Source organism: Phoca vitulina, unplaced genomic scaffold (genome assembly GCF_004348235.1).
Source record: "Phoca vitulina isolate PV1807 unplaced genomic scaffold, GSC_HSeal_1.0 scaffold94, whole genome shotgun sequence".
NCBI classification, from domain to species: Eukaryota; Metazoa; Chordata; class Mammalia; order Carnivora; family Phocidae; genus Phoca; species Phoca vitulina.
The window spans coordinates 3,220,844-3,234,409 of record NW_022589797.1 but is presented as its reverse complement, the minus strand read 5'-3'; the positions used below and the strand labels follow the sequence as shown (position 1 = coordinate 3,234,409).

The 13,566-nt window shown below is 52.6% G+C and overlaps 1 protein-coding gene across 1 annotated transcript; it reads right to left on the bottom strand.

Moving 5' to 3' along the window:
* AQP7 (aquaporin 7) lies at positions 1-12,787 on the bottom strand. The gene is made up of 7 exons (XM_032396909.1): positions 12,737-12,787; positions 8,464-8,584; positions 2,173-2,296; positions 1,407-1,544; positions 1,078-1,196; positions 680-897; positions 1-305 (listed from the first exon to the last, which is right to left on the bottom strand). Exons 1-7 carry the CDS (start codon positions 12,760-12,762, stop codon positions 23-25), a joined length of 1,029 nt encoding a protein of 342 aa, XP_032252800.1. The 5' UTR covers positions 12,763-12,787; the 3' UTR covers positions 1-22.
* Positions 12,788-13,566: the final 779 nt, after the last annotated feature.

Below are 13,566 nucleotides of genomic sequence, written 5' to 3'. Positions count from 1 at the left end.
ATAGGGTCACAAATAATCTTTCTTAGAAGTGCTCTAGGTGGATGGGGTCACTTAAGGGTGGGACAGTTCGGACTGAAGGTCTGTTGATGGGAGACACAGAGACAGGGGTGAGGGGAGAGGTCATGGGTGGGTTTGGCATGGTCTTGGGCAACACGGGTATTCTGCGGTCTTCATACACCATGGAGTCCTCCAGTATCTGGGGCCTCCGTGCGACGGTGGAGCCAATGAAGACCAAGTAGATGATGCCACCTAAATAGGCACCTAGGAGCGGTGCCACCACTGGCACCCACCACCAGTCCCGGGCCCTGCAGGCAAGAGGCAGAGGCCTGCTGAGGGGACTGATGCCCAGCACAATACCCGCATCCACTCAGGCTGAGACAGGGAGTAGGGCCTGAGAGTAGAGGAGTGATCCCCATTCTAGCCTAAGAGTCGCCCCTGAGCCTGCCAGGTCAGCTTCAGCCTGATTCAGGGACAGGGCTGGTCTGGGGCAGGATTGACATTCAGTCCAAGAGCAGGATCTGCATCGGTGCTGATCTGGGGGAAAGGGAGGTGCTCACACCTGTCTCCCCAGGCCACCTGGGAGTTGGGCAGGACTCTCCTGTGCTGCTCCTCACCCCCCGCCCCTCTGCATGTAGGGCACCATAGAAAACTTGCAGGAATGGGCTGGGCAGGGCAGTACCTGAAGACCTGTATACCCCAGCCAGCAATGTAAGTGAAGAAGCGGGGAGGCAGGTCCCGGGATGGGTTCATGGCATATCCTGTGTTCATGCCCAGGGACACTCCAATGACAAAAACGAGGATGCCAATCACCAGGGCCTGTGTCCCTTGCAGTGCTGGGTTGTTCTCCTTGTCCGTGATGGCGAAGAGACATAGCTGGAGCATCCCTGTCACTAGCACCTGGGGAGCAGACACCGTGGCAGCCCCCTGGGGCCCCTAGCCAAACCACAGAGCTTCAGCAGTGCCCCCAGCCCCAACCCACCGGCAGAGACCCTATCCAGAGTTCTTGTCCTTTCTACTGGGAGGGCTGCCTGCTAGGTGGGGGGGCTTGAGGAGGGGAACCCACACTGGACAACTGACCTCATCCAGGAAGCCCCTCCACAACGTTGAGTGGTCAGGAAGGTAGGTGGCAAAAATGCTAGCGGTGGCTACGGGACCAGTCACTGTCAGATGTCCGCCCGAAAATTCGATAATGGCTGCTGTGGAGACACAGACTGAGTGTGAAGCTGCCACCAGCTAAACCCCACTGGAGTCCCAGGGTTAAGGCTGTAGGATCCAGGGGTGGGGAGCAGCTCCAAGGCTTTCTCTCCCAGATGTTTTCACAGACCAGAACACTGGGCTTGGATCTGCCCATTTTTCAGAGGACGAGGCTGAGGCCAGAGATGGACAACCCAGGGCAGGACACTCACAATAGAAGAGGCAGTAGACGGTGGCAGCAGCCAGGAAGGAACCCAGAAACTGACCCAGGATGTACACGGGAAACTTCTTCCAGGACATGCGGCCTAGTGCACAGTTGGTGAAGGTCAAGGCTGCATTCATGTGGGCCCCTGCGGGGAGGGGCAGAAGTGTCAGAGGTGTGAGAGCAGAGACAAACAATAATAAGAAACAATATGAGAGTGTGGCGCCTGGGTGGCTCAGTCGTTAAGCGTCTGCCTTCAGCTCAGGGCATGATCCCAGGGTCCTGGGATCGAGCCCCGCATCGGGCTCCCTGCTCAGGGGGAGGCCTGCTTCTCCCTCTCCCACTCCCCCTGCTTGTGTTCCCTCTCTTGCTGTCTCTCTCTGTCAAATAAATAAGTAAAATCTTTAAAAATAATGAGAGCAAAAATAACAATAACAGCTAGTATTTATGGAATGGACTCATTTAATCCTCACAATGACCCCACGAGGCAAGGACCACCATCTCCATTTCACCATTAAAGAAAGTGAGAGACAGAGAAGTTAAATAACTTGCCTAAGTTGACCCAGCTAGTAAAAATGGGGGGTCCAGGGGGGCTTAGGAAGATTCTGGGCAGAGAGGGTCTGAAGAAAGGGGTTCAGGGCGTTCTCCCTCCCCCCATGGCCAGTGAGGATCGGGTTCAGGTGGACTTGGAGAAGGGGCTGGCTGGAGGTAGGCAGGAAGAGCCTGCAAGGGGACACCTGTCCTTGCTGATCAGATGGGGCCCCGGGCTCACTCACCAGAGATGTTCCCAGCCATGTGCACTCCCATGGTGACTCCGAAGCCAAAACCCAAGTTGACACCGAGGAAGCTCCCAAATTTACCTCCTAGAACCATATGGGCCACGGAGCCGAGGCCAAACACCTGCAAGGGAGGGCCTCTGAGGGGACCACCTGCACAGAAGCCCCAACCTCACAGGAGGGCTCGGGCTCAGATTGGGCTCCTCACCCCTATGCCCCAGGCCACTGTGCATTGCCCTTGGAGACCCTCTGCTATGCCCTCTTCCTCCAGAAATTTTCCTCCCTGACTTCCCTTTATGATGTGACCAGCGAGAGCTGGGTGGGGCTGTACAAGGAGCTGGGAGGGAAGTGGCAATGTCAGGGGCTCTTAAGGACACATCCAGGCCCCTAGACCCCAAGCCCACCTGACGTTCAGGGTAGGGGGCAGGGCTTCAAGGAGGGCATGGTTGATGTGGACTGAACCCCTCAGAGTATCTTACACTTCAACCCAACCTGCAGGAAGTTTCTTCAAGGGATCTCCAAACTGGCCTGGACTCTGTCAGAACCCCACCCCCTACACACACAGCGGCCCCGGAAGCCCAGTGAGGTTCTACTCCGCTTGCCTTCAGCAACAGTTCCATTGCCCTCAGGTGTCATTTCTGAACTTCTTGCTCTTGCCCACCTGTAACTGCTGCATCACCTCAGAAGATACCCCCCACTGACCTCCTTCACAGGGAGATTAGAGGCCTGAAGCTAGGCCCTCACTCAATCTCCTGCAGCTCCCACCAGAATCCATACCCACCTTCCCCTTCAGCTCTGGCTCCCGTGCCCAGCCTCTCTATCCCTCTGCAGGCACTCCCCTCTTGCCTGTATCTTCCACCCTCCCCTTGACAGCTCCCACGGACTCAGGTCTCTTTCTTCCTGCTGTGAACCCCTGGACACCCCCTCCCTGTGTGGGCCAGGCTCTAGGAAAGAACACACTGGCTGGCTCCTTGATCCCTTCCCTAGCTCTCCCTCTTCAATCTGGCTCCTGCTTCCACATGTCACGGACACCAAAGCTCTCCCCGAGGGTTCCAGCCTCCTGATTTCCTCCAGGTCCCTTTAGCCATTGTCTTACTTGACTTTGCTAACTTTGACCTTCTTAACCACTCTGTGCTTCTGGAAAGTCCCTCCTTTTTGGCCTCCATGACATCTCTGTCTCTCCTGGTTTCCTCTTACCTCCATAGCCTCCCTCTCTACAGTTCCTTCCCACATTCTTCCTTCATCTGCCTCGTGAATATGGATGACCCCAGGGCTCCATCTTTAGCCCCTGTCACGTCTCTCCCCAGGCACTCTTCCTGGGCCTTCTGACCAGATCTATGGCTTCAGATATGCCTGATGCACTAAAATGCCCAAAAGCTCCACCTAGGAGCTAAATCCCTATCTTCAAATACCTACTGGGAATCCGGGTTTTTCAAAGGCATCTATGGGTTTTTCAAAGGTTCTATGTTGAAAGCTCACCATCTCTCAGAAAATGTGATCCTCATCCTATGTTCTCCATCCAGCTGGCCAAGCCAGAAACTTAGATGTCACAAATGAGAGCTTCCTCTCCCTCATCCCCCACACCCAGTCAGCTTTGCCTGCACTCTATCCAGATCTCACCCAGCCTCCTCCTTGCAGCCAGAGTGACCTTTCTAACAGAAAAATTTGATCATGTCTGCCCTTGTTCAAACATTTACTGGCTCCCCTCCATTTCTAAGATAAAGTCCAAACTCAGTAGGCCACCATTTAAGACCCTGTATAATTTTATCCCTCTGCCTCTCAGTTTCATATCTACTCAGTGTTCTCTATGTTAAGCAATAGTATTACTACTAAACCATAATAACCACTTATTAATCACTTATTGTGTGTCAGGCACTTGTAAGCAAGTTATATCTATCACCTCCTTTAACCCTTACACCACACCAGCCTTTGTGTTAGGTGCTCTTATTCTCCCCATTTGACAGATTGTTAACCAAGTCCTAGAGAAGTTGAGCGGCTTGTCCAAAGCACACAGCCTGCACAGAGGGAGCCAGGATTTGCATCTAGGCAGTCAGCTGTGCCAAACAGCCTCAGCACCAAACAACCACACTGCTCCCTGCCTGCCTTGTTTTCTAATGCTTCTGTGGTTTTGCGTGTGCTATTCCCTCTGTCTGGAGTACCTGATCCCAGATTCTGAAAAATCAATACTCTACTTTAAAGCCATACTCGGAGGGCACCTCCTTTGAGAATTCCATGTGCTTTAGATAACGCTGTCTCTGAGGGACCTATAGATATCGAGGGGGCTGGAAATGGAAGTGTAGATTCATCCTCCAATATGATGGCCACTAGCCACATGCAGCTATTAAGTACTTGAAATGTGGCCAGTCCAAACTGAGACCTGCTCTAAGTGTAAAGTACATACCAGATTTCAAAGACTTAGTAGGAGAAAGAGAATGTAGAATATCTTATTAATAATTTTATATTGATGATGTGTTGAACTGGTAATATTTTGGCTATATGGATTAAGTGCAATAATTATTCGAATTAATTTCACCTGTTGCTTTTTACCTCTTTAATGTGGCTACTAAAAATTTTTTAAAAATTACAAATGTGGGTCATATTGTATTTCCCTTACACAGCTCTGTTCTAGTGTTTTCGAAAAAGAAAGGCTGGAGAATCGACATGGGAGCTATAGCTGAAGCCGTCGGGGAGGATGAAAATGAGAGGAGGTCGGCTGCGGGCTGTCCCCCGGTGGGTTGGCATTAGAAACCCTGGCTGGAGCAGGTGTTGAAATGGGAGAGAAGCAAAGGGAGAATGTGCCCTGGACACCAGAGAGCAGCAGAGTTTCCCAGGAGAGTGTGGTCCCCATGGTCACATGCAGCCTCCTGGTCAAGGGCATAAAGGCCTGAAAAAGTGGTGAGCACTGCATCATCAGGCCATGGGAACAGAAACCAGGTCCCAGAAATTGAGAGGTAAGTAGGTGATGAAGAAGAGTTAAAGGATACCAGTGCAGACAGCTCTTTGAGATCCTGCCTGAGAAGGGAGGGAGGGAGAGCGTGATCATTGAAGGGGCTCACAGGGGGAAGGGAGGAATGTTTTGTGTTGTGCCAGTTTAAGTAGAGAGACTTCAGTGTGGTAAGGCTGAGAGAAGGAGAGGTTCTCCCTCAGGATGGAACTAAGTACCTGAGTAGACTGGAGGGTGGGACTGGTGCAGGAGTGGAGGGCCCTCCATGGAGGAGGGGCCCTGCCCTAGCCAAGGAGGGGGAATACATGGATGCACAGGTAAGTGGAGTCTGGGGCTGCAGGGACAGGTGGGTGAGGAGCCAGACAGGGGAAGCCTGCCTGATGGTTTTCTCTGTCAAGCTAGAAATCAAGCCATTTGCTGATTTAAAAAAAAAAAGGGTGGGGGGCGCAGAGTACAGAGTACAGAGTACAGCTTTGGGAAAGTCTGAGAACAAGTGGAATAGGCTGGATAGGGTAGGGAAGAGACAGTTGAGCAGGACCATGTAGGTCCCCCAAGAGCTCCAAGACAGGTGCAGGGGAGCCCAGAGACAGGCAGGCTTAGGGCCAAGGGTAGGATGAGGCAGGAGAGGACAGGAACAGATGGGACATGGGGGTGGGGAGTGAGGCCAGGACGGACTGACAGGCGTGGGGAGGGTCAGGAGGTGCAGGGGCTGGAGCACGCATGGAGGGTCTGAAGACCGAGGGTTCACATTTCCAAGTACGAGCTCTAAACCATTTGCTAAAAATAATGAATGAGCGACTAAACCCCACATGATCTCCTGTATCAGGGTTGCCAACTGGCAGCCCAGGGGCCAGTCTCTCCAGAACACAGGTTTTGTTTGGGCAACTTGGTTTTGACGACCAGAAGTTTCAGGCTCTCTGGAAGAATCAGAAACTCGGGCAACGCTGGCCAGCATTGCACCCTGCGTGGCAGCCGTCCGCTGGGGTGGTGGCAGAGATGCTTTGCACAGGCCGGCACTCTGCCCTTAGCCACAGTCCCCACCACTCTGAGTTCACTCTGGCCCCCATAGCGTGCAAGTTTGCAACTCCTCCCTTTATGGCTCCTGTCGACAGCTGCTTTTCCAGGCCCCTACTGGCCCAGCCCCTCCTGTCCATGCCCAGTGAATGTGGCCCGGCCTATTTCGGTCCCCATAAGCACGAGGCCAGTCCTGAGCACAGCACCCCGGGAGGCTGCAGAGTAGAACAGTCCACTTCCCTCATCCTGGCTGCAGTAAATGGGGCCCAAGGTCACACTAGTTTTTCTGGCAAAACCTTCGCCCTGATGACTCACTGAGCTTCCTATAACTGAAAAAGCCCCCACTTCTTGGCACAGGCCCAAAACTGAAAATAACAACACAATGTCCTAGATGAGCTTAAACCTCACAGAGTTCTTTTATAAGTGTGATTTCCCTTCCATCCTCACAGCATATCTGCCTGGCAAATATTTCTGCTCCTCTTCTACAGATGGAGAAATTGAGGCCCAGAGACTACCAAAGGCCTGAAAGTGAGGGCCTTACCTCAGCTGGGGGAGAATTAATAAACCAGAGTGTTGTAAATTCTGTCATAGCTAAGCGAAGGAACAGAGAGTATAGAGACTAAGGGTCAAGACTATGATATTAGGTTGGACTGGATTTAATCTGAACTTAAAATGTGACCTTGGACAAGTAACTTAGTCTCATGGAGGCTCAGTTTCCCCATCTGTGAAATGGGGATAATAATAGAACCTCCCTCGTAAGAGGAGCACAACACTTTGCTGTGAGGATTTGAGAAAATACTATATGTAAGGGGTTTGGCATCATCATGTCTGGCATGCAGTAGGCGCTCAATAATAATCTCAATAAAAGGAAGAGAAACAGGGACATGGGAAGGCATCAGTGCATGTGGGTGGTGCCGGCTTCTCCTAAGAGCTCTCTGAGGAGGCACCCTCCTCACTCTATGGTTCCAAGGTTTAACAGCCCTCACGAGGCTGGAATGTCTTGTCATAAATGAATGACTTCACCCTGGATTAAAGCTGGACCCCATCCAGTTGCTGTCCTCACAGCTCAGGAGTCAAAACAGGAGGGCAGGTAATGGGGAAAGGGGAGAGGGCAGGAGGCAGGGAGGGGAGGGCAGTTGAGAGCACTTATCATGACAAGAGACCAGCACATATGTCCTGCATGCGGAGAGAGGGGGAGTTTCTAAGAAACCTCACATCCCATCTACAGTCGGGTTTCTGTCCCATCAGCCAGTAAAAGAGCCCTTGTCGAGGTCTCCAGTGGCCTCCATCTTGCCAATCCCTACAGACCCTTGCCAGGAGTCACTTTCTCTGGCCTGTCTGCAGCCTCCCACTGCTGACCAGCCCCTCCTTGTGGACCCTCCCTTCTATAACAGGTCTCCCCCTCTTCTCCTCCCACCTTTCTGGCCTCTCCTCCTCAGGCTTCTTTGCATGCTCCTCTTTAGGGTTCTGTCCTCAACTTATTTTTTTTCTCTTTCTATACACTCTCACTGGACAGTTTTATAACCACCATCCATATTCTGATGAGCTCTAACTCCTTACTTCCAGCCCAAGTCCCTCTCTTGAGCTCCAGACCTCTATATCCAAGCCCCCAGATGTCTCCACTGGCACCTCACCTGAGCACACCCAAACTGACCTAGCCTCTCACCTGGAAGTGGGCCCCAGGCTCCAGAATGGCCTCCTCCTCAGCACTTACCCCTCATCCGCTGCTTGCAAAGTCTAGGTTCCTCCACAAGTCCCTCAAATGTGTGCTTTCTTCCCCATCCCTGGACCAGTCACCACCCTCCCTCTATCACTAGGTCAACAGCCTCTTAACTGCTTCCCCTCCCACCAGTTCTGCCAGTTCTGCTGGGGTGCTCACACTGCACCCCAAACCACCTTCTAAAATCCAAATCTGAACACATCACTCCCCAGCTTGAAAACCTTCAGCGTCTCCTCATGGCCCTCAGGATTCTCAAAGCATGATGCTCAATGACACTTCTCTCTAATCTCTGTACCCTTAGTTTCCCTTCTCCCCACTTCCAGCCATGCCCCCTGACACCTGTGCCCCAGCCCATGGTTTTGTTCTGCCCCCACATATTATGATCTCTTTCTTTCCCTAAAGGATGGCGAGAAAGAGAAAGCCTCTCTCTTTACTTTCTTATGCTTCTCCTTCAGGATTCCCGCTCCAAGGCTGGAGAATGGATAATGTGACCCAGGGGTCAGTGGTGGGGAGGGGGTCATGGATTGCCTTCACTGAGCCCCACCCTCCTGAGGTCCTGGGGTGCCTGTCCCTCCCTCAGAGCCCACCCACCCTGTGCCTCCTCCCCACTCACCATCATGACGTACGTGCTCATGAACTCGGCCAGGAACTCTCGCACCATCTCCTTCTGCATGATTGCTTGCATCCTTGTTATGACCACGGGCGATGAGACCATCTTGGAGCTGCGGGTGGACCTAGAGCAGCAACCCGAGCCCATGGGCAGGAAAGAGACTTGACTGTACTCGCTGCCATCGGCCCTTTAACTCATGTCTGAGTTAATGGGTAACTCAGAGGTTACCCACACACACCCCCTCTTGCCCAGGGCAGCTGGTACAGTTGGGATCCGAGATAACTGAGAGCCACAGGGATGTGGAGAGGGACTGGTGCTAGACGGCCAGGCTAGGTCCCTTCTTTCTGGAGGGGACTGGCCCAGTGGGAAGGGTGCACTAACGAGGTCATTTTGCAGAGAAGGCAGTGGGGAGCCGAAAAGTGCCATCTGTGGGGCCATTGAGTCTCAGAGGAGAAGCAGATGGGAGAGAGCAGGCAGAAGAGTGGAGCTCAGCTGTCCATCTGCCTGCCTGCCTATCTGTAGGAGCCCAAGCTTCGGGAACACAGTCCAGGCATCAGGCACGACTTGTTAATAGGAGGCACTCTGCAAACAACACAGGGTGTGGCAGAGTCCGCTCAGGGCTCTGTAAAGACTGAGGCCTGAAACTTCCATCACGTTCTGCCAGAGGGGAAAGCATCTGCAAAGTGCAGCGGGCTCGCAACCAGGTGGACACAGACTTCTGTGGTGAACGAATGAATGAACAAATGAGAGAGAGGAGGGAGGAAAGGAGGGACTGGATCTTCCCCTCTGTTGTATGCTCAGTGCCTAGCACAGGGCCAAACACAGAGTAGGTGTGCAATAGATATTGTCCAATGAATGAGAACTGGGGAATTCATCTGTCGTGCTCTCCACTAGATCCCCAAAACCTCTTACAGGGCCTGGCACATGGTATATGCTGGACAAATATCTGTTTAATAAATGCATGTTTGGATGGATAGATAGACAAAAAAATGAGTTACGGGTTCCCATCATCTGTTGGGAGCGGAGTAGAGAGTTCTCGTTTGGGGAAGGAGATGGAGTCTGGAGGCTAAAGAGGAGGAAGAAGGCTACAGAGCCATTTAAGTGTCGTTAGTGCTTGTTCAGACTGGTGACCCTCCCCCTGCTGAATGCCTGAAGCTGACCCAGCCCCTCAACTACCTCATCCTGCCTGGGATAGCAACATCACCCCCCACCCCAGGCTTCCTGAAATTTCCCCGGCCTCACAGCAGCACAGAATAAGTAGAGGGAGTAAGAAATGTAAATCAGGCATGGATAAAACACCTTCTACTTTTCTGGCTGAGACCCTGTGTTTAATCTCACCCACCTGGTCCTTGCTCTGTCCTTACCCCAGGGAAACAAACCAAGGGCTGAGCATCTGAAGAGGGATATAGAGTTGCTGGGACAATTTATTGACTTCCATCCAACTCTGGCTCCCATGAAGCATTGAGGGGGGGTTGTCTCCTTGCCACTATAACCAGCCTCTTAGCCCTGAAGAAGTGACTGTGAGTAGCCCGAAGCAGGCAGGTACCCAAGAGGGTCCTGGGAAAGTACCACAGAGATAGTGGAGAGGTGGACAGAGCAAGAAGCCAAAGACACCAAGAGAACTTTCCAACCGTGGCACCTTCCTCCTCATCACACAGCAAGCAAGACACATTAAGCAACAAATAACCACCAACCAGCCACTGACCCAGAGATTTATCAAATGCCTACTATGATCAAGCACTGTAGTAAAGAACACTGTCATGATCCCTGCTCTCAGGCGGAAAAACAATGAAGGAATTGCTATAAAGTGTGAGGAGTGTTGCCACAGGTGAAAGGTGGGCATCACTAGATTGCAGAGAAGAAACAAACGACCTAGAGGAGGGGGCGGGAGGGTCTCCCACAGGAGAGGAAACAGGTTGAGAATGGAAGGCTGGCCAGATGAAGGAGCAGCAGGGGAGGCAGGGGAAAGTTCAGGGCATTGGAATGGCATGGCAGAGGCTTGCCGCTAAGACAGCGTGTGATGTGTAGATGAACTTCCCAAGGATGGGCTGGCCAGAGAGAGGAGAGAAAGTAGCATGAGGTGGGCAGAGAGGGGCACAGGGCCAGATGGCAGAAGACCTTAGGGCCCATGTTAGGGAGTCTGAACTCGACCCAGAGGGCCAGGGGTTCGGTGGAGGATTTAAGCAGCGGCATTGCCTCCTCTATGGGAGCTGGGATGAGAGAGCAGGAGTGAGGGTGTGACGAGCAATCAGGAAGCTTCTGCCACAGACAGCCTGAGCAGCGACGGCAGCCTGAGCCAAGAAGGTGCTGTGGAGATGATTAGAAGACAGTGAAAATGACACACTTGGTGTTTGATTGAAGAGGAAAATGGAGAGGGAAGGGTCAGTGATGACCTCAGGTTCAGGCAGAGCAGCAGAATGACAAGTGAGCACAGGAGAGAAGCTGCAGGCTTAGGCAGGAGCATGAGGAGGCCCTCGGGCTGCGTGGAGTTTGAAGAGCCTCCTGGACATCTAGGTGGAGATGGCCAGTAATACGGAGGCAGCTGGTCATGTCTTGTTTAGAGATACACATCTGGAGGTCATAGGTGGTCATTTGGTCCTTGGGCAGAGATGAGATAGCTCAAGGAAAGGGTGTAGAATGAGAAAACTGGCCTACAAGCCAAGAAGGTAACGGCCAACCAGATAATTATCTAAGCAATATCTGCTAACCAAAGAGCTAAATAGCTAACAACTCACCAACCAACCCTTCAACTAACTAATAATCTAGCAACTTGGCCAACTAACGGAATCTCCTATTCACCAGCTCATTTAATGATCTAATCAACCAACCACCTGTAAACCAGCCAAGCTCCAGCGGTACAGTATACAAACCAAATCTCCACCCTTGGATCGCTCCATCTAGTGGGTCTGATGGATAACGGCAGCGCCATCAGAGATGAGAAGCCAGGGGTGGGAGGTGAGGCTTGCAGAGACTTCTGAAGAGTGGGCAGGTGGTGGCCTAATGTGCCTGTGAGGGAGGAGAGTCGTGGTGGAAAGAATGGTGGGAGTGAGCACAGTCTAGATATTTTAGATGTGACTAGATATGAGGCATGGGGAGACAGAAGTGTCAAGGACAGAGTCTCGACGTCTGGCTTGAGCAATGGAGAAAGGGATCCTGAGCTGAGCTGAGGCCACAGGAGGAGGAGTGGGCTTGGGGTGTGGAGGCTGTTTTCAACTGGAACTTTGTTGTCTGTGGGACACCAGTGGGTCTTTGGAAACAGTGTCTAAAGACCCAGAAAGAGTCCAGCACAACGGGGAGCCATTCATTCTATCCAGGAGTGAACAAAAATCTCTGCTCACGTGGAGCTCGCAGGCAGCGATGAAATGCAATAAGCAAGTACATTTGCGTGTTAGAAGGTACTATGGGGGTGGCGCCTGGGCCACCTGGGTGGCTCAGTCGGTTAAGCGTCTGGCTTCGGCTCAGGTTGTGATCCCAGGGTCCTGGGATCAAGTCCCATGTCAGTCTCCACACTCGGCTGGGAGTCTGCCTCTCCCTCTGCCCCTGCCCCCACCCCACTCGCACTCTCTGTCTGTCTGTCTGTCTGTCTCTCTCTCATAAATAAATTTTTTAAAAATCTTAAAAAGAAAAAAAAGAAAAAGAAAGAAAGAAGGTAGTATGGCCTATGGGGAAAAACAGAGCAAGGAAAAGGGGGTGGGGTATGATTTTAAGTAAAGCAGTTGGGGTAAGCCTCAATGAGAAGGTGACAGACATGAGGAGGTGAGGGAAGAGCATTTCTGGCAGAGGGAAAATCACTGAAGGATTCTGAGCGTGTCTGAGGGAAAGGAAAGGAGGTCAGTGTGACTGGAGTGGGAGAGAGCAGGGATGGCATGGGGAAAGGTCAGAGAGGAAACCGGGACCAGATAGGCAGGGCCTGGGCTGTTGCAAGGACTTTGGCTTTTATTGTACCCCAAAGAGACCTGAGCCCGTAACGGTGAGAGGCAGTGAGTTCAGTTCAGTTGAGCGTGACCACCTACATAAAGGCAGCTAGAACCCCCCACTCACCAACCTTTTGGCCCTCACCCAGGTCTGAGTCTCCTGTCACCCCACGGCCCAGCCCAGGGCCCAGGTGGGAGAGGCCCTTGTTCTGGACCTCCTGACCCAGTGGAGGATGGGAAGGAGGGGGGTTTGGGAGGGTCAGCTGCCATGAGGGAGAGGCTGAGAGTAGGGAAGGAAGGGCACAGGGATGTGCTGGGGGGTGGGGGATGGGAGGCTGGAGGAGAATGGGTAGGGTACTTACCGCCTCTTCTTATCTGATTGAACCATGTTCTGTCTTTGAGATTTTTAGATGCTGCAGAGCCAAAGAGAGGTCATTAGGGCTGGGGGACACAGAACTTGGCCCCACATTCTCATCAGACCTCAGCCTCCCCGGGGGAGAAGCCACAGGGACAGGTCCTGCTGGTTCCAGTCTCTCAACCCAGCCAAGCTGGCAAGGAGGGGTGTGGATGTGCTTCAGCCAATGGGGAAAGGCCCTGGAGTCCCACCCCCTCTACCCTTGCTGGCCTCAGGACCCCTGGACCAGGCCCTTCACAGGTCCTCCTGACTTCCCCAGGTTGCAACCCAGCTTTGGACAGTGGAGATGCCCACAGCCTCCCCTCAGTGGCTCCACCCTCACATATGTGGGTATTACTGCCTTTAGTATAACCTCAAGCCCTCTTGCTGCTGACTTAAATTCTGATTTTCCAGGGCCTTTTCCTTGGGTGCATGCGCACACACATACACACACACACACAGTGAGGTCCTGAGAATTCATTTAGTCCATAGTTCCACCTCAGAACAAAGTCTACCCTCTTACCTTTCCTGAAAATTCCCCAGTGTATTCCCATTGTCCACGCAAATGACCACACAGAGGTAACCCTTGAGTTTCCCCACCCTGTAAGTCCCGGGACTCTGGGACTTCTTTAGCCAGATTCCCTGTAGCTGCAGCACAAGTTCACAACCCTAGCCCTGCCTGCGGGACCCTGCAGCCCCCAGCCCCTGCTTCTCAGGAGGGAACTCCCAGGGGAGAAATCATTCCAGCTAAGCCAGTAATCAACCCATCTCTCTGATCTGCATGCCTTCTGCTTTGGT